At 39.9% G+C, this 25,344-nt stretch overlaps 5 protein-coding genes across 5 annotated transcripts; 2 read left to right on the forward strand and 3 right to left on the reverse strand.

The window, feature by feature from the left end:
* Positions 1 to 443: 443 nt before the first annotated feature.
* Positions 444 to 10,392, reverse strand: LOC105281423 (NAD-dependent protein deacetylase sirtuin-1). Its single transcript, XM_011342673.2, has 10 exons — positions 10,144 to 10,392; positions 8,574 to 8,706; positions 8,253 to 8,487; positions 7,958 to 8,173; positions 7,645 to 7,852; positions 7,104 to 7,262; positions 6,209 to 6,485; positions 5,258 to 6,090; positions 4,807 to 4,977; positions 444 to 4,686 (listed from the first exon to the last, which is right to left on the reverse strand). Exons 1-10 carry the CDS (start codon positions 10,289 to 10,291, stop codon positions 4,580 to 4,582), a joined length of 2,487 nt encoding a protein of 828 aa, XP_011340975.1. The 5' UTR covers positions 10,292 to 10,392; the 3' UTR covers positions 444 to 4,579.
* Positions 10,393 to 11,330: 938 nt separating this feature from the next.
* Positions 11,331 to 14,032, forward strand: LOC105281424 (NEDD8-activating enzyme E1 catalytic subunit). Its single transcript, XM_011342674.3, has 4 exons — positions 11,331 to 12,076; positions 12,310 to 12,670; positions 12,761 to 13,090; positions 13,279 to 14,032. Exons 1-4 carry the CDS (start codon positions 11,829 to 11,831, stop codon positions 13,663 to 13,665), a joined length of 1,326 nt encoding a protein of 441 aa, XP_011340976.1. The 5' UTR covers positions 11,331 to 11,828; the 3' UTR covers positions 13,666 to 14,032.
* A 528-nt stretch (positions 14,033 to 14,560) lies between these two features.
* On the reverse strand, positions 14,561 to 18,557 carry LOC105281425 (proliferation-associated protein 2G4). Its single transcript, XM_011342675.3, has 7 exons — positions 18,473 to 18,557; positions 17,591 to 17,825; positions 17,182 to 17,344; positions 16,910 to 17,089; positions 16,514 to 16,762; positions 16,296 to 16,442; positions 14,561 to 16,217 (listed from the first exon to the last, which is right to left on the reverse strand). The coding sequence occupies exons 1-7, from the start codon at positions 18,555 to 18,557 to the stop codon at positions 16,113 to 16,115; spliced, it is 1,164 nt and encodes a 387-aa protein (XP_011340977.1). The 3' UTR covers positions 14,561 to 16,112.
* A 500-nt stretch (positions 18,558 to 19,057) lies between these two features.
* Positions 19,058 to 21,208, forward strand: LOC105281426 (gamma-secretase subunit Aph-1). Its single transcript, XM_011342676.3, has 2 exons — positions 19,058 to 19,706; positions 19,785 to 21,208. Exons 1-2 carry the CDS (start codon positions 19,474 to 19,476, stop codon positions 20,266 to 20,268), a joined length of 717 nt encoding a protein of 238 aa, XP_011340978.1. The 5' UTR covers positions 19,058 to 19,473; the 3' UTR covers positions 20,269 to 21,208.
* Positions 21,209 to 21,569: 361 nt separating this feature from the next.
* Positions 21,570 to 25,300, reverse strand: LOC105281427 (mediator of RNA polymerase II transcription subunit 17). Its single transcript, XM_011342678.3, has 8 exons — positions 24,566 to 25,300; positions 24,219 to 24,401; positions 23,691 to 24,007; positions 23,399 to 23,611; positions 23,099 to 23,304; positions 22,270 to 22,842; positions 22,003 to 22,151; positions 21,570 to 21,927 (listed from the first exon to the last, which is right to left on the reverse strand). Exons 1-8 carry the CDS (start codon positions 24,652 to 24,654, stop codon positions 21,717 to 21,719), a joined length of 1,941 nt encoding a protein of 646 aa, XP_011340980.1. The 5' UTR covers positions 24,655 to 25,300; the 3' UTR covers positions 21,570 to 21,716.
* Positions 25,301 to 25,344: the final 44 nt, after the last annotated feature.

Raw genomic sequence — 25,344 nt, forward strand, 5'->3', positions numbered from 1 at the left:
ATTCACGTCCTCCTCAAAAGGTTTTATTTCCTTGATGTTTCATCAAATACTATTACATATTTAATTTTCTTTTAATTCTGGTTTTAATTTTTCTTTAAATATATTACATATCAAGTTTTATTATTTATTATTTTTTAAATGTAAGAAGTTTCATTTTAAGAATTAATTACAGTAATTTTTTATTAATATTAAATAATTGAAATTTCATATCGTACATAATAATGTTTAATATGTATCATACAATTAAAATATTCTGATTATACTTGTCATAATTTACATTGTTTAAATATTCTCATCAAATTTAAGTAAATACGATAAAGTAATTTTCTCTGATAACATGCTTTACTGATTATTTTATTACGTTCTATTCGAAAGAATTCTCTGTAGATGAGAGATTTATCATTTTCCTTAAGGATTATGGAAGGAAAAAATAAATGTAACAGTTTTATCATAGAAAAATGTTTAATTTAAGAGATATATAAGCTTACACGTTAGTAATACCAAAGAAACAGAAACTTACAACGTCTGTAATAGAGAACAATTTTTTCATAACAGTCATTACATTAAATAACAAATTATAAAAAATTCAGAACTTCATGCTATTCTGTCACATCAGCTTGAGAACGTTGAAACATATAACTGATGCGCTAAATTTCACATTTGTAATCTCTCTATTATAAGATAATCTTTTCATTTCATCATCGATTCAGCTGATGTGACAAAATTCGCGATTTATTGTACAATAAAAATAATAAATATTTACACATGTGATAGCATATTTATACAGAAATTCAGTACTGCGCAAGAAAGAGTTGATATTGATTGTCAAACCTTCAAGTTGACAGCTTTCCCTCTTTCTCTCTCTCTCTTTCTCTCCCCCTCTTTTTCTCTCTCTCTCTGAATCGACTATGTATAATAGTTTCTACATATAAAAAAATATATTTATATAAAATAAATATGTAATTACATGATAATGCTCGATTAACGTAGCCCGTGAGAGATCACAGTCTCTCTTTTAAGTAAGCGGCGCATAAGTAGATAATTTAAGTAGATGATTATTAAAAATACCAAAACAAATTCAAGTAACTAATTCATCATGGATAAACATCATATACATCGCATTATGAAATTATGTTTCAAGAACCATATATATCATTGTGTGCATCTAGTCGATCACAGAGAGTCGAAGTTTCCGAGGATTTTTAAAATCACGAGTGGCATCTGGAAACCAACTGTTTACACGCATATACACACGCATACGTACGCACGCACTCGCAAATACGATACATATAATTAATAAAATAAATAAAAGGAAAGGAAGTTGTACGAAATAATAATTAATCTATTTCTTGCCTGTCGTCCGACAGAATAGTGATAAATAAAGCCGTTTGTACAAAGCGGAAGATAATTCTCGTAGTCTAATCTTATAAAATTGTCTCTTATATACTGTAAGGAACCAAAATGCTACTTTTTATGGTAGGAAAGGGCAGCCGAATCATCGTATAACGGAGATGCCTACACACACTGAAACAATTCTCTCTTTCTTTCTCTCTCTCGCTCACTCGCTCGCTCGCATAGCGAAATAAAAAATAAAATTTATGCCACATGATTAGAAATGTGTATTACATGCGTTTACTTATTCTGTGATTTATTAGTCTCTCTCTCTCTCTCTCTCTCTCTCTCACACACACACACACACACACACACATACTTTCACACATATTCCGTATTTGCAATAATTTCAAACATTACTCGCACAATGCGACAGCATTGAATCAAAGTAAGTTTACGTCCATTGTAATTACATATAATAAACTTGCACACAACCGTTTTTCATTTCTTACAGATACATGTGCAATAATGACTTTGACAGAACCGTTCCTCTCTTATGTGCATATATAAAACGTCTTGGCAAACTTGTCCTCGCACACTTAGCCTGCTGCACACTGCCTTTTCTTTACAGTTCAGCTAGATATTTCGTTTATAAGTGGTTTAGTTACACGTTTATTCACGTTAATGCGACGTGCCGTGATCAGTGACACACGACACAGTCATCATGACGGTTTGTCAAAGATTATTGCGTCATTTTATTTTAATCTTGTAAATTCGCTAGTCTATCTTTCTTCTGGCTCATATAAAAATAACACGCAATGCGAAGCTATCCAACATTGCTTTGTACATTCGCCCGTGCTCCAATGAAACAAAGTTGAACTTAACGAATCTAAACAGAGTGTTCATTGCCAAACTATGAAGATTATCAGGAAAGTATTATAACTTAATAGTAGAACCAGTGTGATTATGCCGATATATGGACCGATATGAAGGGAAAGAGCCTGTCACAAGACAGTCATCCCTTGTTCATCAAAACCCCGGTCCAATCATGATAACACTTTTTATAGACTTATTTTCACTTTATGTAGACTTAATAAACAAATCGCGCGTGAAAAAAGAAATCTTCTGCCTGATACACGATTTGTAATCAGTTCACGTTTCTTTCTCGAGTTTATAACAAAACAAAGCTAATTTTACTAGACTAATACTAGCGATTCTACTTCGTAAGAACGAAAATAGCAATGTTATTAATAATAGAATTAATCGTAGTAATAGTATCCCTAATATTTTTAACTGATACTAATTCTAGTAGTACGAAGATAGAACTTTTGTCGTCAATATTACTTTTATGTTATTTCCATCCATCATTTGTTAACCAGTGTTCAAATAAAAGATTGATCCATTGCGAAATTGTTCGGCCCAAACTATTGTTGACTTGCAATTTTAACAAAGGTATCTTTCATGTAAGTGCATTCACATGCGTTGAAGTGTGATTACATATACATATTCTGATAACAAAATAATACGATAGATTATTTTTATTAGAATGCATCAGTTAGATCCGTTGATTTTAGCAGCGTCTTCTACTTCACTCTGCATTCAGTTTCCTTTCTCCTCCAAGCGTGAAGATATGATAAATATGTACTCGGTACGTAAGCATGTCTTTTCTTTTTTAAATAACACAGAGAGTGTAAGTTAAATGCAGCTAAAAAGAGCAGACCTGTACCATTTGGAACATCATCCCAGTGTATATAACATCTCAATTTACATTAGACGCAACAATCAGTGATTTTTAATAACTGTTAATACGTTTACGATTAATCTCATATTTACACGTTATCGTTGAATTAAAACAAAAGCTAATTTGTTATATCTCTTATTTTCTTCTGCGGCAAAAGGACGTGTTGAAAGATCAGTATGTACATTACGCATATTATGAAGCGGATTAAGAGATATTATTTTACGAGAGAAAAGAAATAATTATTAGTGGCGTTAAAGCTAAAAGCAAATTCGATCATTTCCGGTATGATCATCATATAGACAAGAATCATGAACAACTGTGCCATTAAAATGTGCCCGCGAGAGGATGATATACATATATCTCGCGTATATAGAATGAGACTTTATATACATTAGTGAGTGAGCACCGCAGATTTAAAATTAGCTGCGGTAGTGATCGATAAAAAAAAGAAGAAAAAGGAAATGTGGAGTTGAATGTCTTAATTATCTGTTGGTTCAAGTATTACTTGAAAACGAAACGTCGTTTCAAGAAGAATATTTTGACTTTGGGCTAAATAACTGTGTAAAAACTAACTACTTGTGTGTGTACACCGACATATTTCTAGAACTTAAATCTTTGCTATAACCATAAAAGCTCTTATCGAAATCTCAGTTTACTCGACGCGTAGTCTTAAACGAAACAAAAAAGAAAGAAAAAAAAAAAAAGAACCGATCTCGAGTATTTGTGCAAATGCATAATCCGGCGTATTATCGAATAACTTATTTGTATTCCTCTGCTTCTCCTTATTCTTATATTGCCTCCAACTCTTGCGTGAGATCCCTCGGATCTCCATGCTAATAAATTCGATCACGATTACAGACACATAAAGAGCTAACGCTATCAACGCATCGTCCATACAGTTTTCAGCGAGACTGCTGTTTTACATTCGTCAAGAACTTAAATGTACCGTTCTACCCCTGGTGGTCACAATACAGACTACGATAGCTCAACTATTAATATCTAGCAGTTATGCTTAAATGCATCACTGACACGATAATACGCAAACAAGCTGTAATCCCCGCGACCCTCGTAACCACCTGTCTCAATGTAAAACAGAGTTAATCCGCAATACGCTCTCCGTTTCACATCATCTGCATTGCATAACGCGGTTATCCCGTGTCGCTATGTGCGAGCTGGTAAAAATTGCACTGGTTTAACATTCCATGGGTTCACCGGAAAGTAATTCCGAAAGCAATTCTTAACACCGATATTATTTCTTAATACAAAGTCCGACGTTTGAATTTTGCTAAAAAAAAACCGCACTCTTTCGGACTTTCTGGTACTGTAAAACTTTTTATAAGAATTAATACAAAGCCTCGCGTTCGAATTTTACTAAAACGATTCACACGTACTTTCCGGTCCCAACCCAATACTATCATATAGATGATCTCGACGTATTCCGATACACGAGAGTCAATACAGTAACAATGATTGAAACTGACCGCTGTGCTTACGCGTGGCTCCGATTCAATGCTGTGCAGCGTTGTAAGAATTATTCGCCCATTTTGCGTCATTGTTCTGTCCATCGGTATCCGCGTCGGCATCCGCGCTCTCCGACAGATCGTCGTCCGCGCCTGGGTAGGACGAAATTATTAATATTAATAAAACAGGTAATTAACAAAACGAAGACACACTACATGCACAACACCTGAGAACAATAATAAGAACAGAATTAAAACGGAATCGGTGCTTACATGTTTCCTCCTCTTCGTCCTCTTCTTCTTCTCCTGAAGAGGAATCGCTGTCACTGTCTGTGCTTTCGGAATTCGCTGACAGCGAGCACTGATCATAATCTTCAGGTTCGGAATAGATCTCCGCGCCAGGGAAAATATACCTTCCCGGTGCCAGTTGATAATATGAGTTCTCTGCAAAGAATTGTAATTTCGTTAATATCTTTTTAATTCGTTAATAATAAAAAATATTATTCGTGAACAAAACTATCGATATTTCTTGTAACATTCACCAATTACAGTTTGTATTATTTAATTATAATGCAAACTGTGTAAGTTAGATAGTTTTGTGTAATTAAATTTCCTTAAAATCGATCACTATAAATGCTTTTTAGTATTCATTCTCGCCTTCAAATTTTAAAGAATAATTTAATAAATAAAAGAGTAAGTGCGAGAGTGAATGATAGACATGTACCTGGAAGTCTAGTAGCGAGGCTCTCCCGAACTTTTGGATGCCAGCAGTGTCTCTCCAACCTTCTGTTTTTTAACTCGGTGATATCGAACTTCTCTGTGCTGTCGATGCTGTTGCAACTGTCGCCTATGCCGGAGTCCAACACGGAATCCACCGAGGCTTGTCTAGGCTTCGGTGTAGCCTTGTCCGACTCGATAGCGGCCTCCGTTGTAGCGTCGTCGTATTTGCTCGACTTCCCGCGGTTGTTGTACGATTTGTGCGACTCCAGGCGGTTTTCGTTTGCGGTTCCGAGTTCGGCTTCCGAGGGAAGAGACAACGTCGTCGGCACTTGGCGTTTCTCGGGATCGTTGGACTCCGACGTCGACTCCGCAGGTGCAATATGAAAGTTATTTTCTGGCGGGGTCGTGTCAGTGCTGGACGATGTGGTACTCGTGGCCTCCCCCTCGCTCCTTGCACTCCCCAAATTGATCCTTTTAGGACTGTTCTCTATGCTGGTGTCGCCCGATCGTCTCTTCGGACTCTCTCCCAAAAGATTGAAACTCTCCTCCGCGTTTTCCATGTGACCGGTGTGGAAAGGCGATGCACAGATGCTGACGTCTTCCGTATGCTGCGACGTCGCGTTCGCGGCGATCAACAGACTGTCCTGGCTCTCGGTCGAAGATATGTTGTGTGGCTTTAGATCGACTTCGACGCTGTCGCGTGATATCTCGGTATTGGTTGTCGTATCCTGACTCTGTTCCCAGACGTCGTCAGTGAGGCATCGCTGCGGCAAGAGCTGCGATGCCTCCTTCAGGATCTTGTCGTGCCAACAGACTTCATTGTAGGCGTCGTCCAATCTGTAGAATTCCGAAAGAAATCAACGTTTCAATTATCATTATTAAAATTGTTTTAATTATTATAATTGAAATACTGCTTAAATTTTTCTTACACAAAATGGAATAACTTCTTACGTACAAATGGCATATTTGATTTATGATAATGTCGCCGTCGCCCAACAGCTCAACGTCAAACTTGAGATGCAGCAGCGGCTCCCGATTAATGAGGATCTGTGGTACGTGCGACGGAATAGACGAAGGAATTAGAGCAACCGGCCGAACTTTCAGGGACGATCCGATCACAATAAGAAGATCACACTCATCCTTGTCCTTGGCCATTGCGTCATGGAAAGCATCTGGAAGTCCTTCGCCGAAGAAGACGATATCTGGCTTCATTATACCTTGCGACACCAGATCTGCAAAGAGAGCGTGCAAGATTATATTTAATTTATAATTTAAAAAAATTAAGTAATAATGATTTTAACACATTCGCCGGCCACACAGTTCTACGATATTTTTTTTTCATACTTAGACGGCGTCCAACTAAGGCTCTCGCGTCAGAACCGCCGACTGCAAATGTGTCGATTAATTAAAAATGGTCTAAAGTGGCTTTTTTTTTACTTTTGTTCCGTTAATCGTAACAGTTCTGCCGAATCGAGGAAAGTGACAAAATGATAAACGGTAAACTTGAAACAGCGGGAAAACACGGCACTCACGCAGGCAAATCCAATCTTAAAAGTTTACCTTTATGCGCTTAATAAGCGAACTTTTATTTGCAGTTACGATTGATGTACCGACATATGTGCGTTGGATCAGTAACTTCGTTTAGTTCGAGACGCATTCCGAGAAGAGCAGATAACGTTCTCTCATTGGCCATCGACTCGCGACACTATAGCAAAGGCTAATAACGGAAAACTATCACTAAAGATAGCTAACTGTCCGTATCTCAGAGAAATCGAGAAGCCATTACGAAATAAACTGCAAATAAATATACTATCAGCAAAAATCACGTGGGAGCAAACTGCTTTATTTACCTCGGTAGTTCTCGCTAGAGTCAGTTTGCGACAAAGAAGGCAATGTGTTCACACGACACTTCGGACATGTAGGTATCCTCTGTGCAAAAATATCTTCCCTGATGTCATCCGCCCTAACTTGGTACTTGCACCTAGTGCATGACGCGGTAGCGAAGGAGCCTTTGACAAAAAAATATTCACAAATTATAGTTTGTATTATTTAATTATAATACAAACTGTGTAAGTTAGATAGTTTTGAGTAATTAAATTTGCTTAAAATCGATCGCGATAAATATTTTAATATTCATTCTCGCCTTCAAATTTTAAGGAATAATTTAATAAATAAAAGAATAATTTTCTCCAGTAACCATTAATTCTAGAAGCTATTAATCGTGCAGCATATACTCATTCAGCAAAATACTAAAATTTAAAATTTTTTAAATATTAAAAATACTAAAATTTATTAGTATAAAAATTATATACGATATAATATTCACAAAAAGATATGTTCTTAAAATACCAGCCAAGTATTCTCTGAACATATAATTGTAATTACACCTACCGTGACATTCAATCACGTTTTCAATACCAGCGACTTGCTCCAGAGTATCAATATTTTGTGAATAATTCCTCAAGAGCTTCTTCTGCTTGTCTAACATTTTAATGAACCTGTGGCAAGGACTGGGTTTAAATTGCCCTGGGTATATTTCGCGTGCAAACTTGTAGAATGGCCTGGGGTCTCGACTGAAGTAATTGATATCAAACATAGCCTGAAAATAATTCGGGAAATAATTTAGGAATTAATTTTACTCGCAAGTTACAACTGTAAGTTTTAATATCAATTACAAGGAAGCTGCTGTGAAATTTCAAGATACCTGCGGGTCTGGTAAATCCGGAAAGTCTTGCGCTAGTCTCGAATAAATACCGTCCCTACTTCTAAAATCGGGAATACCGCAACTGACGCTAACGCCCGCACCAGTCAGTACTATGATGTTTTTACTATTGCGTATTAACCGCATCACGTCCGACAAGGTGTTTATGTGTTTGAGCTTCTGTCGTCTCGGAGGTTCTGACATCATGTTGATTATAATCTGGAATTCCGACGGTTTATTATTATATAATTATTTTTTCGAGTAAACTTTAAAGTAGAAATAATGCTGCACCGCGTACCTTCCATAGCGTGAGATCATCTACTTGCTCAGGGATCTGTGTAGAATCCATAAGGAGATGATGCAGGAGATCCCTCGGATCTGCACCCGTCAACATCTGCTTCTGTATCCATGAAGAAGCGTTTCTCCACTGATGATTGACTTCTGCTTCTCCAGAGAGATCAGACAGACCCGACAGATCTGACAAATGTGAAACGGTGGAGGATACTTCATCCTTCTCATCTGCAGTATCGATTCTGAAAAGATATTAATATAAATAAAACAAACACTGACTCACTCTTTACAGAAATGTATTTCCTTGAACACCGCAAATGAAACTTACGGGCAACTGGTATCGTTACTGGTGGAATCAACTCTTGATGACGGTGATATTAGACTTGTCGTAGCAGGAGATATAGATACTGATTTGGATTCGTCGCTCAAATCATTGAAGCCACTGTCTGTGCCAAGTGTTTCTGTATAAAAGCACGTTTAATAATTTAGATTGACGTCAAAATAATTAATAATAAAAGAAATAAAATATTACAAAATGGGAAATAAAATACATATCAAAGATAAATATCATAAATGTTACACTAGCTTCAATTTTTATTCTATTACATATTTTTTATAATTATCTGTATTGATTTATGAAGAATGACTATTTATGAAATTTAATTACTTTTTTAATTTTTTAAGTTTATTTTAATCTTTTTAATTAATTTTAATCTTTTAACTTTTTTAACTTATTAGTAATATGTATTTAAATAAAGGAAACATTTACTCTTTAGAAAATTATTTAGTCTAATTGAATAATTAGGCGTTAAGATCAAAACCTTGGTAAATTTTACGTTTTTTTACATTTTTTACGTTTGGAGAGAGAAACTCAATTGTTTATTATGTTTTGAAAAGAAAATATCCTTTTAATGCTTTTTTAATAATTTGGTCCAGAAAAAGTCATATTCATTTGTAATTATATGTATTCTTCCTTCCTACTTTTAATTTTATGATTATTTCTCTCTCATGTATAATTTATTTCTATAGATATCTAACCTTATATTTAATTCAGCTATTCAATGTTAAAATACAAGAAATAAGAATATACTTTATTTATCTGAATATAATGATCATAAAATGTACAACCAAACAAAATTACAATTTAGAAACTAATAATTCCATATATAGAAACATTATTTTATGTCAAATAATGAATAATTTGAATAGATATTTCGCTCCAACATTTCAACGAAATGGCGGGAGCGTACCGCGCGCGCACGGTGCAAGCTCTCTTCGTTTCTCCACGTCCGATCATTCTGCACATTTCGTGTTCTTCGCTCCTTCTTTCTCTCTCCCTAAAATCTGTATATATTATTCATCTCGCTTTACATGCGAAAAGCGCAACTCGAACGACAGACCTATCAGAAAACACGCGCGTTGGAGGAAGAAGGAACGAAAGAATGAAGTACAGAAGGTGCAGGTGAAAAGGGTACCAATCGTGCGAATGCCATCTGTGAACGTCGACGAAGAGCACGACGTACGCCCGTACGTACGCGCAGAGTCCCGAGTCTTCGAACTCGATCGATCGATCGACGCTTGGTATTCAAAAATCAGAACACCAATTTACTCATCAATAAAATGCTAAAAAGAGGAGAAACCGCGCAACGAAATCGCATCGGCGGAAACGCTCGATCGTCACGATCGAGCGAGAGGAACGAGACGATCGGAAAGTTACGACGCAATTGAGCGTAGCTAACATGGCGGCCGTTCTGGGTTGGACGAGCGACCGACGGAACCGAAAGACCGCGAACGCGACGACGGGCCAAAAGGCGCTCAATGGCCGCCATCTTGCGTGCGAGGCACCCGCGAATTTTCGTGGTACGTGCGGTCACACGCAATTTAGGCGATTTCGATACCTTCGAGATCGTCGTGCGAGCTGTCGCGCGGTGTCCTGCCGGGCCGCGGATCCATCAAGGCCGTCCTGATGCTCCCGTGTTCGTCACCGTCGACCTTACGCCGTTTCACCGGGGACGAATATTCTAGCAGCTCCGAGCCCGACGCCATTTTCGACAGCAATGCAACGCATCGTGCGACACACTCTGCTCGGTCTTCCGCCCCACCAGAGGTCGCGCCAATCGTTCAGGCTGTTCCCCCACCCTCTTCACGATTTGTCTCTTCCGTGGCACGCCCCTTCGCGTTAATGCACTCGACGATGACAAATGTCAAACGGACGATGCCCCGTTCACGTGGTTGTCGCAGTTATTCGCGCGCTGCGATTGCGAGCTCTCTCGTGTCGACTTTTCACGATTCTTTTTGAATGTTCTGCATTGTTGATCTTGATGAAGGATCTTTTGCTGCTGATCGTGAACCGATCTGTAAGGAAGAAAAGGAGGATAGGAGAAAAAGAGTAATACCATATTCCAACCTAAAAAGTCCTTTAATAAAAATTCTTGCGATGAAGATTCTAATTCTTAGAACTCCTTCTTCGGTGATTGATGGAAATGTGGTTTTTAAATGTTGATGTGGCTTTATTTGCGAAAAATTGAATGAAAACAGTTATATTTTAAGGATTAGTTGGTTAAGCAGTAGTTAGATGCTTGTAAGACACATAAAAAGTTGGAACTCGTAATTCATCAATATATCGCTTTCTTGATATACTAGTATAGCAAAATTATTTATAAGTAACAATCTGATTATTATTCATACTTTTGATCCTTTTCATATTTTATATAATATTTTTTCAGTCATCCTTTCATTGAGTTTTGATAAATAGTAAGCTGATGCAAATTAAGCTTGGCATAAATTTCGAAAATAGTTTTTATATATCATTTGTACATTAATTTTGCCTAAACTTTGCCATATTTTTATTTAAATAATTAAATAATTAAAATCTATTAAATGATAAATATACTCGATAGACGTCAGCATAACAATTGGATGATTCAGGTACAGTATGGCCAATAAGTGGACTCGAGATCCGAAAGTAGTCTGCGCCGATTCGGTCTGCGCAAGTCATTTTGTTAAAGGTCACCAATCAAATTCAGCAATTCAATATAATAAATAGACGCACGGTTTTATGATCAGCTTCTTATAAATTATATTTGTATTGATGTGTACATATGGTGACAAGAATAAATTTTAAAAAGTATTGATTTATAAAACAAAAGGGTGCAGTGTAAAAATACGTGAATAAATTGAAAAATTGTGACTTATGACAGAGTATTATTCATACTTTATTCGATGCTGGCGGTTAATCAGGTAAAATGAGCGCACTTGGCTCAAAATGCAAAAGTGCCAACACTGTACATAACACTTCGGCCGCAATCACAAGAAGAGGAGAAGCCGACACTGACCTAACCTATCAGTTGTATCATGGTTGATTGTCGTTCGGATTTGCATCGAAGACAAATTTGTCATTATCAGGACATGTATGGCTAGAACAAAAAAATTGATACTTTAAAAAGAAAACCAGAAATACGCGACGGAAACGAAGCAGATTCAGTTTGCACTGTGTCCGAATAAAAATTGTTTCTCGACTTGAAACGTAATTTACAGTCGACTCTGACTCGTAGATTTATCATACTTTAATTGATCGGTAATAATGAGTCCCGATCAGACGCATAGACGATGGAGCAATTTGCAAAAAGTGCTGGAGAGGTCGGGTCCGTTTTGTCGACCAGATTTTGAGCCTTCTCCGGAGACCCTGCAGTTCCTTCTGGAGAATTGCAAGGTGTTGGTTGTCGGTGCGGGTGGTCTGGGATGCGAGTTACTCAAGAATCTGGTTCTGATGGGATTCAGGCAGATCCATGTGATCGATATGGATACGATTGAGTTGTCTAATCTGAACCGGTATGTAAGATTTACATGAATGAAATGAATTTACATTGCATGGAAGACGCATTTTCCTGAGTTGAGTATCACACATATGAGATTTATCTCCAATATTTTCTTTTTTAATTCTATAAAGAAAGGAAACGAATTAACAAGTTCTGCTAGATTTTTCTGTTTTTTTTTTCATTTTTTTGTTATTTTAGATGTTAGATAAATTAATGCAAAGTATGGGATAATTTGTACATTTGCAGACAGTTCTTGTTCCGCCACAAAGACATAGGATCTTACAAGGCAGAGGTAGCCGCCAAGTTCATCAACTCGAGGATCCCCGGTTGTAACATAATGCCTCACAATTGCGAGATACAAGCTAAGGACGAGTCATTTTATCAACAGTTCCACATGGTGATATGCGGACTGGACTCAATCGTTGCGAGAAGATGGCTCAACGGTATGCTGCACTCCTTACTCGTCTACGAGAATGGTGAACTGGACAAGTCTAGCATCACACCGTTGATCGATGGTGGAACCGAAGCTTTCAAAGGCAACGCACGAGTTATATACCCTGGACTGAGTCCGTGCATCGAATGTATCTTGGATCTCTACCCTCCGCAAGTGAGCAGAATTTTCCATATAGTTATTTGAAGACTTTCGTTGATCCTAGATACTTGTACCATGTTAGAGATTTGCTTCTACTTCACATAGGTCACATATCCTTTATGTACGATAGCCAATACTCCACGCCTACCGGAGCATTGCGTAGAGTACGTAAAGGTGATTCAGTGGCCGAAGGAGAACCCGTTCGACTGCGCAATCGACGGCGATGATCCCCAACATATAAACTGGATCTATGAGAAATCGAACGAGAGAGCGGCACAGTTCGGCATACAGGGCTTGACGTACAGACTCGTGCAGGGTGTCGTGAAGAACATCATACCGGCTGTGGCGTCGACGAACGCCGTTATTGCCGCAGCTTGCGCGACGGAAGCGTTCAAACTCGCGACCAATTGTAACGCAACTTTAAATAATTACATGGTAATTATGGCAAGCCAGTGACAATTAGTTCAATGTGCTAGTTTGTTGACGGAGTCCTCGGTGCGTCTTGGACAGAGGCCACATTTTAAATACAACTAAGTTTGATTTGCGTGTTACATAATCGTATTAATAACGAGTCCGGTGAGATTAATAATAAAAATAAATAAAAATAAATCTTTCATTTGAAGGTGCTCAACAATCTAGACGGAGTTTACACGTACACTTATGAGGCGGAGAGGAAAGAAGATTGCCTGACGTGTAGTCAGGTAGTACGAGAGATTGAGATCAAGGACCCGAAATACAAACTGCAAGACTTGATAGAGTTCCTGTGCAATCAACCAGATATGCAAATGAAAACCCCCGGCCTTACAGCGTGCGTAGACGGCAAGAATAAGACTCTATACATGTGCACGGTGAAGAGCATCGAGGAGAGGACTCGCGAGAACCTGTCGAAAACTTTGATCGAGCTGGGCTTAACGAACGACAGCACGATTAATGTCGCTGACGTCACCACTCCGAATATAATCACCCTGAAATTGAAATTTCTACGGGGCGATAGTGCGGGTGCGCAGTAAATACACCGAATATTTACTGTTTATCTACAGTTTCTCATCAAATGTATTTATGTTGTTCAAATTAAAGCGCAGAAATTGAGAAGCAAAGGTTCGAGAAGACGTACGAGCGGAGCCAAAAATAGCTCACATAATTGTACGTTATTTCTATAACGCGTTTGCACGAGACACCTCTTTACGTCACCGTAACGTCGTAGTGAGACAAGTATGTAATTCATCATTGTACATCAATATTATTTACAGTGGTTAATGCGACTCTTCGGTGATTTGCAAATGTAAACTACATTCAAAGTTATATCAGTATAAACTGAATTTCAGTATAAATGAATAAGAGATATGCTTAGCAATTCGAACAATAAAGACACGACTGGAAAAACGGCTAATTTCTATTATATTTCTATACTTACATCCTCACTCTGATTTAGAGATCATATGTTATATATAGCAAAATTATCAACAAGTGATAATCTATAAAATCTAGTTTGTATAACTATAAATTCAAATTGATAAAACTATTTTTTTATACCTCTATATATATATATAGTACTTTGCAGATTACGTATTTAATTATACTGCGTCCAGCGAGAGGACATTATCGGAGCGGACGGAAATTCCGCCCGTTCTGCGCGGATCTCCTCCCTGGAGAGCTCCCGCCACGCCGCAACAAACTCGTAGTATCTCGAAATTATTTCACCCGCTCAGTTTTCCAAGCCGAGGCAACAGCCTCGGGGCCCGAGCGTGCCGTATATTACGCGTACCGAGTAGCGCGGCACTACACGCCACGCTCTCCCCACTTCGCCCGCCTATGCGCAGACCGCAGATGATGTTCTCTCGCTGGACGCAGTATATGTTGAGAGAAAAATGGATAATATATATAATGATTCGTGAAATATATATGCATGTGTCAAAATTTATACTTGTCAGCTTGTCATCAAGCATTCTCATAACAATTTCTTACTTTTCTCACATCACTGTATTAAATTTTATGCTGCATATGAACTGTGTGTGTCTGTGTATGTGTGTGTATGTGCACGGCCGTCGTTTGCAAGATTCCATACCTTTATTATCATGAACTTTTTTGAGTAATTATTTTAGAAATCGTTAATTTATTAATATTGCGTTAAATCTGAAAACTTTTTTGAAAAATGACTGTAAAGTTTCTCCAAATACTACCCAAACATGATTTTGCGAAAAGATATTTAAGCAAATGATGGACAGTGCACAATGTCCTCTGTTATACATGCACACTCTGTAACATTCGACGTATGCACAACTCGAGTAGAAAAAATATCTATAACAGATACATCATCTATCCGTCTTATATAAAACTATTATTACACAGTATATTAATTTTTATAATTTTACGGCTTGCAGCAAGTCGGCAAGTTAATATTATTCCCCAAGAGTGCGTTCTCTCTCGCCAAGATCTATCTCTCATGTTTCACTCAGAAGACTCGTTCGACATTAGAAATGCATTCTCAGCTGCTAACGATTTGTACTCCGCGCATATAATTTTATAACGTAGTGCAATGCGAGGAGTAGAATGGTGACTTGTATATCGTACTGAATTTTTTTTGTCGGTCGGGGGGAATTTTTACAACGAAATACTCGGAGGATCATTGTCATTTCATCGTTTATGCAGCGTCCCAAAGTGGACATATTTTTCTCCAATTGTACAATTTGAAGTTAGACGTTATTATAGCGCATAGCTCTCACATAATTCGACGCAGGATACAAAATCGCCTAGTGCAGAATTAGCGCAATGAACAGTAAAAAGTGAATCGTATTTTACTCAAACACCGAGGAATTGTAATACGCGATTCTAATCTAGGTTACAAATCACAATTTTCCGTTGGAGTACAAGAAGAAAGTATGCAGATTTGACGGCTGCGGTAGAATTTCTTATACGATTCACTTTTACGACTGGGCCGATCTATATGTTCCACAGGTCACACAAGATTATTACGTACGAGAGACGTTAGTTCAAAACTTGAAATGGAATACAATAATTGCAAGTAATAGTCATACGAATAATCATCAATTCGTATACAGTAATAATACCATGGTCCATTAAAAGATATTCTGGTATAAAAACTTAGTGTTGATAAATCGTGGCGTGATGTGTGATAAAATTTATTCTCGCGGAGCGACGAAACTCGACACTTCCTTCGAGTGGGGATGAAGTACGATGGAGAAATGCGTATCAGACAATTTGGTAATATTTTGTAACATTTTCAATGATACGAAGCAACGTATAACGATGCTGCATAACGTGCAATTTATGAGCGCAATGTCGAAAAGAAGGTGCATCTACACATTGATAGAAGAATCTAAATACACAATTTCGGGTCGTAGGAAAGTGTCCAGTCCTCGCTCCTGAATTGCTAAATAAAAAGTATCGAAGTAGTGCACGATGTCAGTGAGTCATGGTACGTGTTAAAATGACAGTGTTAGGCCTTGGCATCGACTTCCATAGCAACGTCGCCTACGGCTTTCTCGGCCTTCTTTTTCTTCTTCTTCGCCGACTTCGGGTTTGCCGAAGAGTACAGTAGATTCTGCAATTTTAAGTCACAGGTAATGTATAACGTAAGATGGCGAAACAGTTAGTATTTTTTTATCTTGATTATACGCACCTTCAATTCGGGGTCGTCCACAACGCAGTCCGATTGATACACGTCAAGGTCAAATGGTATTCCCGTGATTTTGTGAGGTCCGTTCGGCATTAGGAGTACCGTGAATTTAAATTGCGCAGCATATTCATTTGGTTTCTCGTACAGCACCTATACAGCGGAAAATAATATCAGAGAACTGCGTACGACCATCAACATGTAAGCACGAACGGTGTTCTTACTTGGAACGGCTCGATCAACCTATGATTTACACACTCGACAACGGCCATCTTCGCTTTCTTTTCATCCTCAAAGGTGCGCAAGTTGAACGGCATGAGGCCGTGCTTGTGAGAGACTTCCGAGTAAAACATACGAGATGCCTTCAATTTCAGCTGATATGTCTCCTCCGTCTTCTTGTATATCGTGACTCGCGTATCCTGTTCTCTTCCCACCCCTTCGCCCGTGCTGACGAGCACATCCATTGCGTATACCTGAAATTAAACGCGCACTACAGCTTTAAACATTTACTTGAAAAAATATCGAGTCGCGTGTGTTTTATCTCTTTTGGAAATTTTTAATAATCCTCGTTAAAGTCTTTAATAATTTTCATTGCAATCGCAATTTGAACAAGCTCGTACCTCGTGAGTTTCGAGCGTGTATTTTTCATGCTCCTTCTTTTGTGCGTCGTTCGGATTTTGAATTATCGTTTTCTCTCCGTCGATTTTGAATTGTTTCAACTGATGACTCAACATCCCCTCGATCGGCTTACACTTGTAGGCATCGCATATTTTCTCGACGGTGCCCGTTATCGTATAAGTCTGAAATATGTGCGTATGTGTGTGTAATAAAGACATAAAAAACGATTATTTAAAATTTAAAGTCTTTAAAATCTTAATATTGCCGATCCTACCTCTGTACCTGGCTTCAAAAGCCTTAACGCAGCTTGAGAAGCAAAGTGTGCAGCTAAAACCACATCTGCTTTTCTGCCTATAACCTTCTTCTCTGCTGAAGAACCTATGACAAAAGTGTGCGCCACTACAGCTATGAAACCGTCGACATGTGCTCCTAGATCGCTGCAAGTACATGATTTCATCAATTATGATTGCAATGGAATAGAAAAAAAAGGAATTAGAAAATTATTTGAGGTACAGTCTCTATTGGTTCCCGTTGAAATTTCCAATCTAACAGTTTTCATGTAAAAGCTTCGCCGAAAAATTTCTCTCACCAAACAGACTGTACATTGCATAACTTATAAAATACGTGCATGATTAAATTGTTTAGGGTAAAATAGAGTAATGATTCTCTATTGAAACACTTACACCTTAACCATATCTTCGTCTTTCAGAATGAGATCAGGCTCACTAGCAATGGGAGAGAAATGGCAAATACAATTATTGACTGATATGCATGTTGGAAAAGCAATCCCCTTCTTAAGTTCCTTTTCTTTTTTAAAAACTTTGCTAGTTTCCTCTGTAAGCAGTTCGTCGCCAAACTCGCAAATTTCTCTCACAGATGCCCCAATGATGCATTTGTCTAAAACTTGCTTTAATACCCCTGTAAAGTACACAAGTATATAGCTACGTATTAAAAGTATAAGCAACATCGCATACAATGTAATCAACATCAAAACATTATAATATTTATATGGAATATTTATTAAACAATTTAGTAAATTCTAAAAATGATATGGAGTGATAGCGCAATTATAATAATTCTAATTTTACAAATGCCCTTTGACTCCTTTGACTTTTACACTATGCAGACTCGAAAGAAAATAAACAGAATGAAGCCACCGGCAAATCCAGTGGCAAAAATCGTGCAGGCTCGTTAAATCGAACCAAATACGGAACTATTAAATGAACGAGCAAAGTGGTCAGCTCAAAAATTATTGAGACGCATCGAACGCGGCGCGTGCGAGGATGTGACGGGACGGAAACCGGTGCGTGAAATTGCACGAGAGGCGGACGGGGGAACGTGGAGAATCGCGACGAGCGCTTCCCCGAGTTCGCGCATCATTCATCGAAGCAGCATTTATCGGATCGCTGGGCGCCGAATGCCGGATGCACGAATCTGGCACATGTGCTCGCGAGCATCAGCCCGGCATTGGCGCGCCGCATTCCATATGGTCGCGACGCGAGGAAGACGCGCGCGGGACGCGCGTCCGCCGTCGCGCGCGCTCTCGCACGAACGCGTTTTCTTACGGTTTACAATCTCGCCGGCCATTTTATACTTGGTGACAACCAAGTCCTCGGCGATGGTCTTCTCGGTTTCCTCCTTGTCCGCCATGTCTTCGGCACACTATACGCGTCACGTGATTACGGAAGGGCGCTTCTGTGGGACACCGCACGCTCTGCTCGCTCGGACAACGAGCGCCAGTCGAGGTCGACACGGTGGTTATCCGAGAGCGAGCGCGATAACGGCAGCTGCTGGCGGCGGCTCGAACGGAAGGACCGGGCAATGTCCGTCTTTGCAACGCAAAAACCGTTGGAAAGTGTGAAACAGGCGTAAACTTCTCCGTCGCGCGAACCGCGCTGACTCCCGTCCGTTTTAAATCAAGACGAAATTTTTAAACGCTCGCGTCATTATTTATTCATTGTTTAAATACTAAAGTATGCGAGGCGAGACCGAGAACGTCGCGATTGCACCTGCACCAATAAATGCGTTGAACGCGGCGTAGGCCCGCAGCACTCGAAACTGATTGGTCGGGTCTCGAGAGCGTAATCCGATTGCTCCAATTTTACCCAATCATCTGGTTCGTTGTAAATGCCGTAATAGGTTCGTCGACTGAAGTCAAGCGATAGTCTCGCCGCAGTATCGACCGTACGTGCACGTTTCGATCTCTCATCTCGAAGCTCCGAGCGGAACGACGGCTATCGATAACACCTCATGTCAAGAGAGTCGTCAGAATAGTCCAAATAGATTGTCAGGAGAAGCGAGTAATGCGGAGAGTGATGCCGATGTGCGTGCGCTTTTGTACGTTTCTAAGCCACACCGGCGCGACAGTCTGTTGAGCTCGGGATCGCGGCGGGATCGGCAGGATCGGCAGGATCGGCAGGATAAATGCGCCCGACAGGAAGCAGCCGTGCCCGAGCCGCGAAGAGGCTTCCTAGAATTAAGGGGATTTAGCGTTTAGTTCACTGACGAACGACGGCAGACGGAAGCACCGCGCGACCTCGTCATCGCAGCCCTCCGACTAAAGAAAATGACAGTCATGGAATTCTTTGGTTGCGCCTTCCTGGCATTCGGCCCACCGCTAGCCATGTTTACGTTCACCGTCGCTGCCGAGCCCATCAGAATAATCATACTGATCGCTAGCGCCTTTTTCTGGCTCATCTCGCTGCTGCTGTCATCGATACTCTGGTACGCCGTCGTGCCGCTGCAGGAATACCTCGCGTTCGGACTGGTGTTCTCCGTGCTGTTCCAGGAAGGTTTCAGGTAATCTCCTGCTGATCTGAATCTCTACTCGTACGACCAGTTGTTTCAATATTTCACTTGTGTCTCATTCTGTTGAAGGTACTTGCTGTACTGGGTGCTGCGTAAAGCCGAGAGAGGTTTGGAGAAAGTCACAACGACCCACGTGGCGGACAGCAGGCACGTATTTGCTTACGTCTGCGGCTTAGGTTTCGGCTTCATGAGCGGTGCCTTCGCTTTAGTCAACGTTCTGGCCGACGCAGTTGGGCCCGGCACTATGGGACTCCGGCAAGGCACGGAATACTTTTTCATAATATCAGCTGCCACCACTCTGTGCTTCATTCTGCTGCATACGTTCTGGGGCGTGATCTTCTTCTCCGCTCTGGACAAGAAAACCTGGGGACAGATCGCCTGGGTGGTCGGATCGCACCTGTTCGTCTCATGTATGACCTTGCTCAATCGTTATCAGGCGTACGCCGCCAGCCTCCTATCGGCTTACATAGTACTGGTGATAACGGCCGCGATCGCGTTCAAAATCGCAGGTGGTCGGACGCACTCGTTAATACTCTGTTTCCAGAGAAAATGAGGACTTATTGAAGGTTACTTAACGATGTAATCGCGGTTGATAAATCCGGCAGACACGAAACGTCGTAATAAGAAGGAGGATTTTCTTTAGGTGCTAGGCCGTAAGAGAATTGTTCGTTGCTCCATTACGTGGCACGTGTGAGGACAGTGCGTTGGGTGAGCAGAATATTTTCATTCTTTCAGATTGTTAAGCAGGATCATAGAAAACATAAATAGTATCGATAAGTATTGCGTGGCTAAAGACATATTTTATTGAATTGCGCATATAATAATACAGTCACTTTTGACCAAACTAAATGTCAAGGACAATTTTCATGCTATGATTGACGTTTTTAAATTCACATACCTCGAAACACATCTCCTGAAACTGTAACACATTACGTAAGGATTCCAGTTACTTTCCCTTTCAAAGAGTCTAGCACTGAATATTCGGTCAAGCTGCTAGTCCGTCCCTTAAATCCATCGAAACGGTTATGAGAATGTGACTAAAGTCGGAATAGCGTTTCGATCAAGAGCATGACACTGAGGAGAGTGTACATTGGTCCCGTGCGTCTTGACTTGAGGAGAAAACAGAAAGTTTGAGATGTGTGCGTGATCACGTGCGCCCGTATGCGTGTATGTATATATGTATGCATCTAATGTACTACTAACATCAATCGGGATGTGTATTTATGCGTGAACTCGCGCCTTAAAAGTGAATTCCTTGACTAGATTTAAATGAAGAAACCATAAGTAATTTAAGGAATTGTTCGTTACTTTTTGTATGTAAAGAGGAAAGAAAAAAAGAAGCCATCAAGATGATTACACTTAAGATAATTACTGTAACATATGTATACCTCTTAACATTTGATCTATTTAATCCTCACTTACCGCATCTCGCGATCGTTTATTATCCGATTCACATTGCATTTCGTATGGCAGTTAAATAAAAACAATTTTTGTACTTCAGTTGTATAAATTAACTGTTATCTCACTTTTCAGATGTAAATGCGATACAATCGTCGAGTCATGATTACATGACGATAATCCAGTTATTACAATAATCGATTCACTGTCAAGATCAGCTACAGATAAATTTATGATGAACATTTTAAAATAACCAGTTAAGGTACTACCTAGGTTTTACATCCATTTCCCATATTGTTTTGAATTATTAGTAATGTTCAGTAATATGACGTACGATAATTACAACAAATAATTACAAGTTGTTAGAAATCACAGTCAAAAATTAAATTCTAATAATAATAATATAAAAATGATCAATAATTAGAGAAGGGAGGATAATCAAATTTATGCAATGCCTTTTTTCATAAAAAAAAAGATAGTTTATCCATAAAACGTTTTGTATTTTCCGCAAGAACCTAACTATTTCAGAAAACAGCGTCGTTACGAGTGTCACTTTGGAAAAAATTGCATTCTAACAAAATTGGAATGCAATACAGTACACACTTAGGAGCTCGTTAAGGAAGCCATGAGCAGTTCCATTTTGTTGAGGAAATTCTTCCCTTCCATCTTGTCCCACCTAACTTCTTTGAAGGAGCCTCCCAGGTTCTCCCATTTTCTCTCTCGAACGAGTTGGCCGGGGAAGAAATCCTTTCGGGGGGAATGAGCAATAGCGACTTGCACGCCCGTCTGCGGCTCGCATCGTACGGCTATCATCCTGTGAAAAAAGCCGAATAGTTATTGTAAATAGACATGCGTAAGAGAGACTTTTCAAACTTGAAATCTTAATTACCTATCGCCGATCGGTGAGGCTAAAATGCAGCTACTGGCATTTCCTAGAGGTTCCACTGAACCGAGTCCGAGATGCGAACTATTTGCCAGAAACTGCCAGCCCATGCACTTCGCCAGAGCCTGTACCGCGCTTATCTGATGCTGATAGATCTGCGCACAGAAAAGAATCGTCACATTATTTTTACAGTAACTAAAAATCAAGCATTTTTAAATTTCTCTTGAATTTTATATCCTACAAGTATTGATAAAAACGTGAAGGGAAACTGACCTGACAGAAAATCAAGTCTCGCAGTTCTTGGGGTTCGTAGCTCATGTGCATGACCCTACCGTCGCGACACACGCACTTGAGCGACTTCTCGCCGACGTGCACGACCATTGACGTCCGACACACGCTATCGTATCCGTGCGTCAGGATATTAATTTTCACGCAGGACTGCGTCGGCGAGTTCAACGCGTTCCAGTGCGAAACGATAAGGGGATCCTTCACCTCCTTCGCTATCGTGTCGAGCACGTATTCCGTGCGCAGGCGCATGAAGAAGTGCTGCGCCTGTTGGATGATTTGTTCCAGCAGCGTCTGACTCTTCGTCATTTCTAGAAGCTCGTATCTGTCGGCGGCGGTCGGGCCTGCTAAGCATCTACGTTTACTCGGTCCCAACGGTCCGGAAGAGGGATGGGGAAACGGATGATGGGTGTTCTTGTGATGCACTTCACGCAATAATTGATGCAGCGAGTGCTCCAACACGTGATCGTGATCCGTCTTGTGCGGTGGTGGAGCAGTGGGCTTCTTGTCGCTGCCTGTGCTGTGGCACAAGCCGATTATTAACTGAATTCCTGGGAGCACCTGATACAGAGACAAAATCAGATTTTATCAGATGTATTTCGCAGAGAGAATCCTTTTTAGTACTTATATAAACAAAAAATTAATGTTTAGGTTTAAAAGAATATTATTATAGTATTATTATTAATATTATTATAATTATATTATGTATTATAAAGAAGCCATTTACAGAAAAAAAATTTGGTATATATAATATCTATATTCGAACGTCAAGTACTACAAGGCGGAAGCTTTCGAGTATTAGTCATGAAGTACGTACCGTAGCCATTATCTGGTTTCCAACGACCATATGAGGTATAGGTGCGCGCAAGTGCACTGCCTCGCGCGCTAATTGACTAAACAGTTCCTTGCAAAATAGGACGTTCTGTGCAGCCTCCAGTTTCTGTTGCCAATGCATGTCAGCATTTGAATTATTCGTACTACTATTGAGCAGGCTTATGTTCGCGTTACACAAATCCTCTTGATCTAAACAATCGCGTAAGTTCATTTGTCTTGCACAAGTACCGTGCGGTTTGTTGTGTTACATTTCCGAATGGATCAATTTCTCTCGTTACATTACCTTTCTGGCATAATACTTCAATGTAGGCTACGCCCTGCAGCTCACTAGGTATAGTCACGCGTAGCGCAGAGGCTTTTGCGTTTGAAGGGCCGTGAGACTGCCCCGACACGTTGCTACCAGCATTAGGAGACGCTGGCGGACTGGTGTTATTTTTTTCTTCTTCCTCAGCTTTGGTGACTTCAAACATGCCCGTTTGCGTATACTTTGAGCCAGCTAGTAGCATAAATGGTAAAAGTTAAATTATAGCTTTGATAAAATATGAAAGTTCAAGTGAATGAAGATAGGCACATACCAGTTCGATAACTAAGGTCTCCGATGATAGAGTTCGAGACTTTCTTCAAACGCCAATTTTGCCGTAATCTTAACAATTCGATGTGGAAGTCAGGGGTGGATCTAGTTCTAGCTAGTTCGGTTTGGCAATTTCGTAATCTGTCAGCACCGTTCATGAGAACATTTGCCGCACCCGCCAGTGCCTTTTTCCTGGCGTACACTTGTGCCATGGATTTCTGTTCGATCGTATCCTGAGGTACTGGATCTAACACCATGTAATTTCTCTCTTTAGCTATTGCAAGTACGTCAGCCAATACGCAAACTTCTGTCAAAGCATTCCTGTAAAATAGATGCAGGAAATTTAGATTTTACATTCCACTTATTAGAAATTAATAATATGTAAATACAACAAAATCTAATTAGGTACTTAATTATAATATTAAAATGTTAAAATTATGAAACATTTGGAGCATCTTACTGGATCGTGGCCATAGTAGACTTGAAACGTCTTAGATATTGTATCCTTAATTACAAAAAAACCATGACAAACCTTAATTTATTCCTAACACTATCCCATGGCCACAAGGAGGACTGAAACGAAGCAGAATCCTTCGAATCCTCTTCGCCCTTTTCTCCACCCTCTAACTGCTCCTTCTTTACCTCTTCACCATTTGTTTTGCTGAAGTCGATCCTCTGAGCGATCTTTGCCAAGTTCTCAGACAGTGTGAGTGGTCTGGAGTACAATTGATAAAACAATTTAACATATAGTTTTATTCGATCTTCCATCAAAGTGAGGTTAGTTAAACAAGATACGACGAATAGTGAACATCCACTACAATTTGCATTAAATAAATACCGTTTACTGTATTCTATGTTATTGCTAAATCTGTTACGTACGCTTGGTAAATTTCTTGGCCATCGTAAGTAATTTCCTGAATCTGGTTCTCGATCGGCGCCTCCACGGATATGTTCACGGAATACGCCATTGTTGTTGCCTGTTGTTGTTGTCATATGTATACTATATGAATACTGGTCTTAGGTTACGTCTATATGAAATAATGCCGCATTCTCATGACATGGATGACGAAACGTTTCAAGTTTTCGAAGCGCACAAGCCGAAAATGCGCGCTGCAAATATCTCGACATTAAAAATATGTGTTCGTGGACCGCTGGACATCAAAACACGTGAATCCCTCAAAATTCCAATGGGCTCTTCTGTCGGGTTTGTTCTTCTAGTCGCATTTCCTACTTTTCTTCTCTCGCTCCCCCTATCAAATGCAAGGCGGATCTACTTCACTCCTAACGCAGAGGATGTTCGCGGGCACAGTCGAGATGAACAGACCCGAACAATCTGCAGCTGGATTAGAGCGATCCTCGAACGACCGTACGGAGCAACGATGATCGCTACGATCGTCGAGCACGGAAGACCGACTCTCGTAGCAACTTACGAGAGTCTTGTATGACATATGTATACATGCAGCAACAGGATACAGCGATCACACACACACACACACGCACGCACGCGGCTCTCTGCGATATTAATCGACGTACGAAGGAATGCGACGGGCGGCGAATTTCTCCCGTGGCGTTACGCACGGATCGTGCGGGCACGGCGTGCACATCGGGAGATTACGAGGAAAGGATGTTACGTCGCCCGCTGCTGCTGCTGGATATGC

Source organism: Ooceraea biroi, chromosome 3, assembly GCF_003672135.1.
Source record: "Ooceraea biroi isolate clonal line C1 chromosome 3, Obir_v5.4, whole genome shotgun sequence".
NCBI lineage: Eukaryota > Metazoa > Arthropoda > Insecta > Hymenoptera > Formicidae > Ooceraea > Ooceraea biroi.

Bases quoted from the DNA above. Each gene is read 5' to 3' on its own strand.
- LOC105281425 (XM_011342675.3), bottom strand. From the start codon at position 18,557: ATGGCGGACAAGGAGGAAACCGAGAAGACCATCGCCGAGGACTTGGTT. The intron at 17,826-18,472 runs GTAAGAAAACGC...TGTACTTTACAG, and splicing joins GGCCGGCGAGATTGTAAACC to GGGTATTAAAGCAAGTTTTA. The intron at 16,443-16,513 runs GTAAGAACACCG...TCCGCTGTATAG, and splicing joins GGTTGATCGAGCCGTTCCAA to GTGCTGTACGAGAAACCAAA.
- LOC105281423 (XM_011342673.2), bottom strand. From the start codon at position 10,291: ATGGCGTCGGGCTCGGAGCTGCTAGAATATTCGTCCCCGGTGAAACGG. The intron at 8,174-8,252 runs GTACGCGGTGCA...TCGGAATTCCAG, and splicing joins ATGATCTCACGCTATGGAAG to ATTATAATCAACATGATGTC. The intron at 7,853-7,957 runs GTATCTTGAAAT...AATTATTTTCAG, and splicing joins CGGATTTACCAGACCCGCAG to GCTATGTTTGATATCAATTA.
- LOC105281427 (XM_011342678.3), bottom strand. From the start codon at position 24,654: ATGGCGTATTCCGTGAACATATCCGTGGAGGCGCCGATCGAGAACCAG. The intron at 24,008-24,218 runs GTTTGTCATGGT...TCTATTTTACAG, and splicing joins AGTGTTAGGAATAAATTAAG to GAATGCTTTGACAGAAGTTT. The intron at 22,152-22,269 runs GTCAGTTTCCCT...TTCTGTGCGCAG, and splicing joins GAGACTTGATTTTCTGTCAG to ATCTATCAGCATCAGATAAG.
- LOC105281426 (XM_011342676.3), top strand. From the start codon at position 19,474: ATGACAGTCATGGAATTCTTTGGTTGCGCCTTCCTGGCATTCGGCCCA. The intron at 19,707-19,784 runs GTAATCTCCTGC...ATTCTGTTGAAG, and splicing joins CTGTTCCAGGAAGGTTTCAG to GTACTTGCTGTACTGGGTGC.
- LOC105281424 (XM_011342674.3), top strand. From the start codon at position 11,829: ATGAGTCCCGATCAGACGCATAGACGATGGAGCAATTTGCAAAAAGTG. The intron at 12,671-12,760 runs GTGAGCAGAATT...TACTTCACATAG, and splicing joins TGGATCTCTACCCTCCGCAA to GTCACATATCCTTTATGTAC. The intron at 13,091-13,278 runs GTAATTATGGCA...TTTCATTTGAAG, and splicing joins CAACTTTAAATAATTACATG to GTGCTCAACAATCTAGACGG.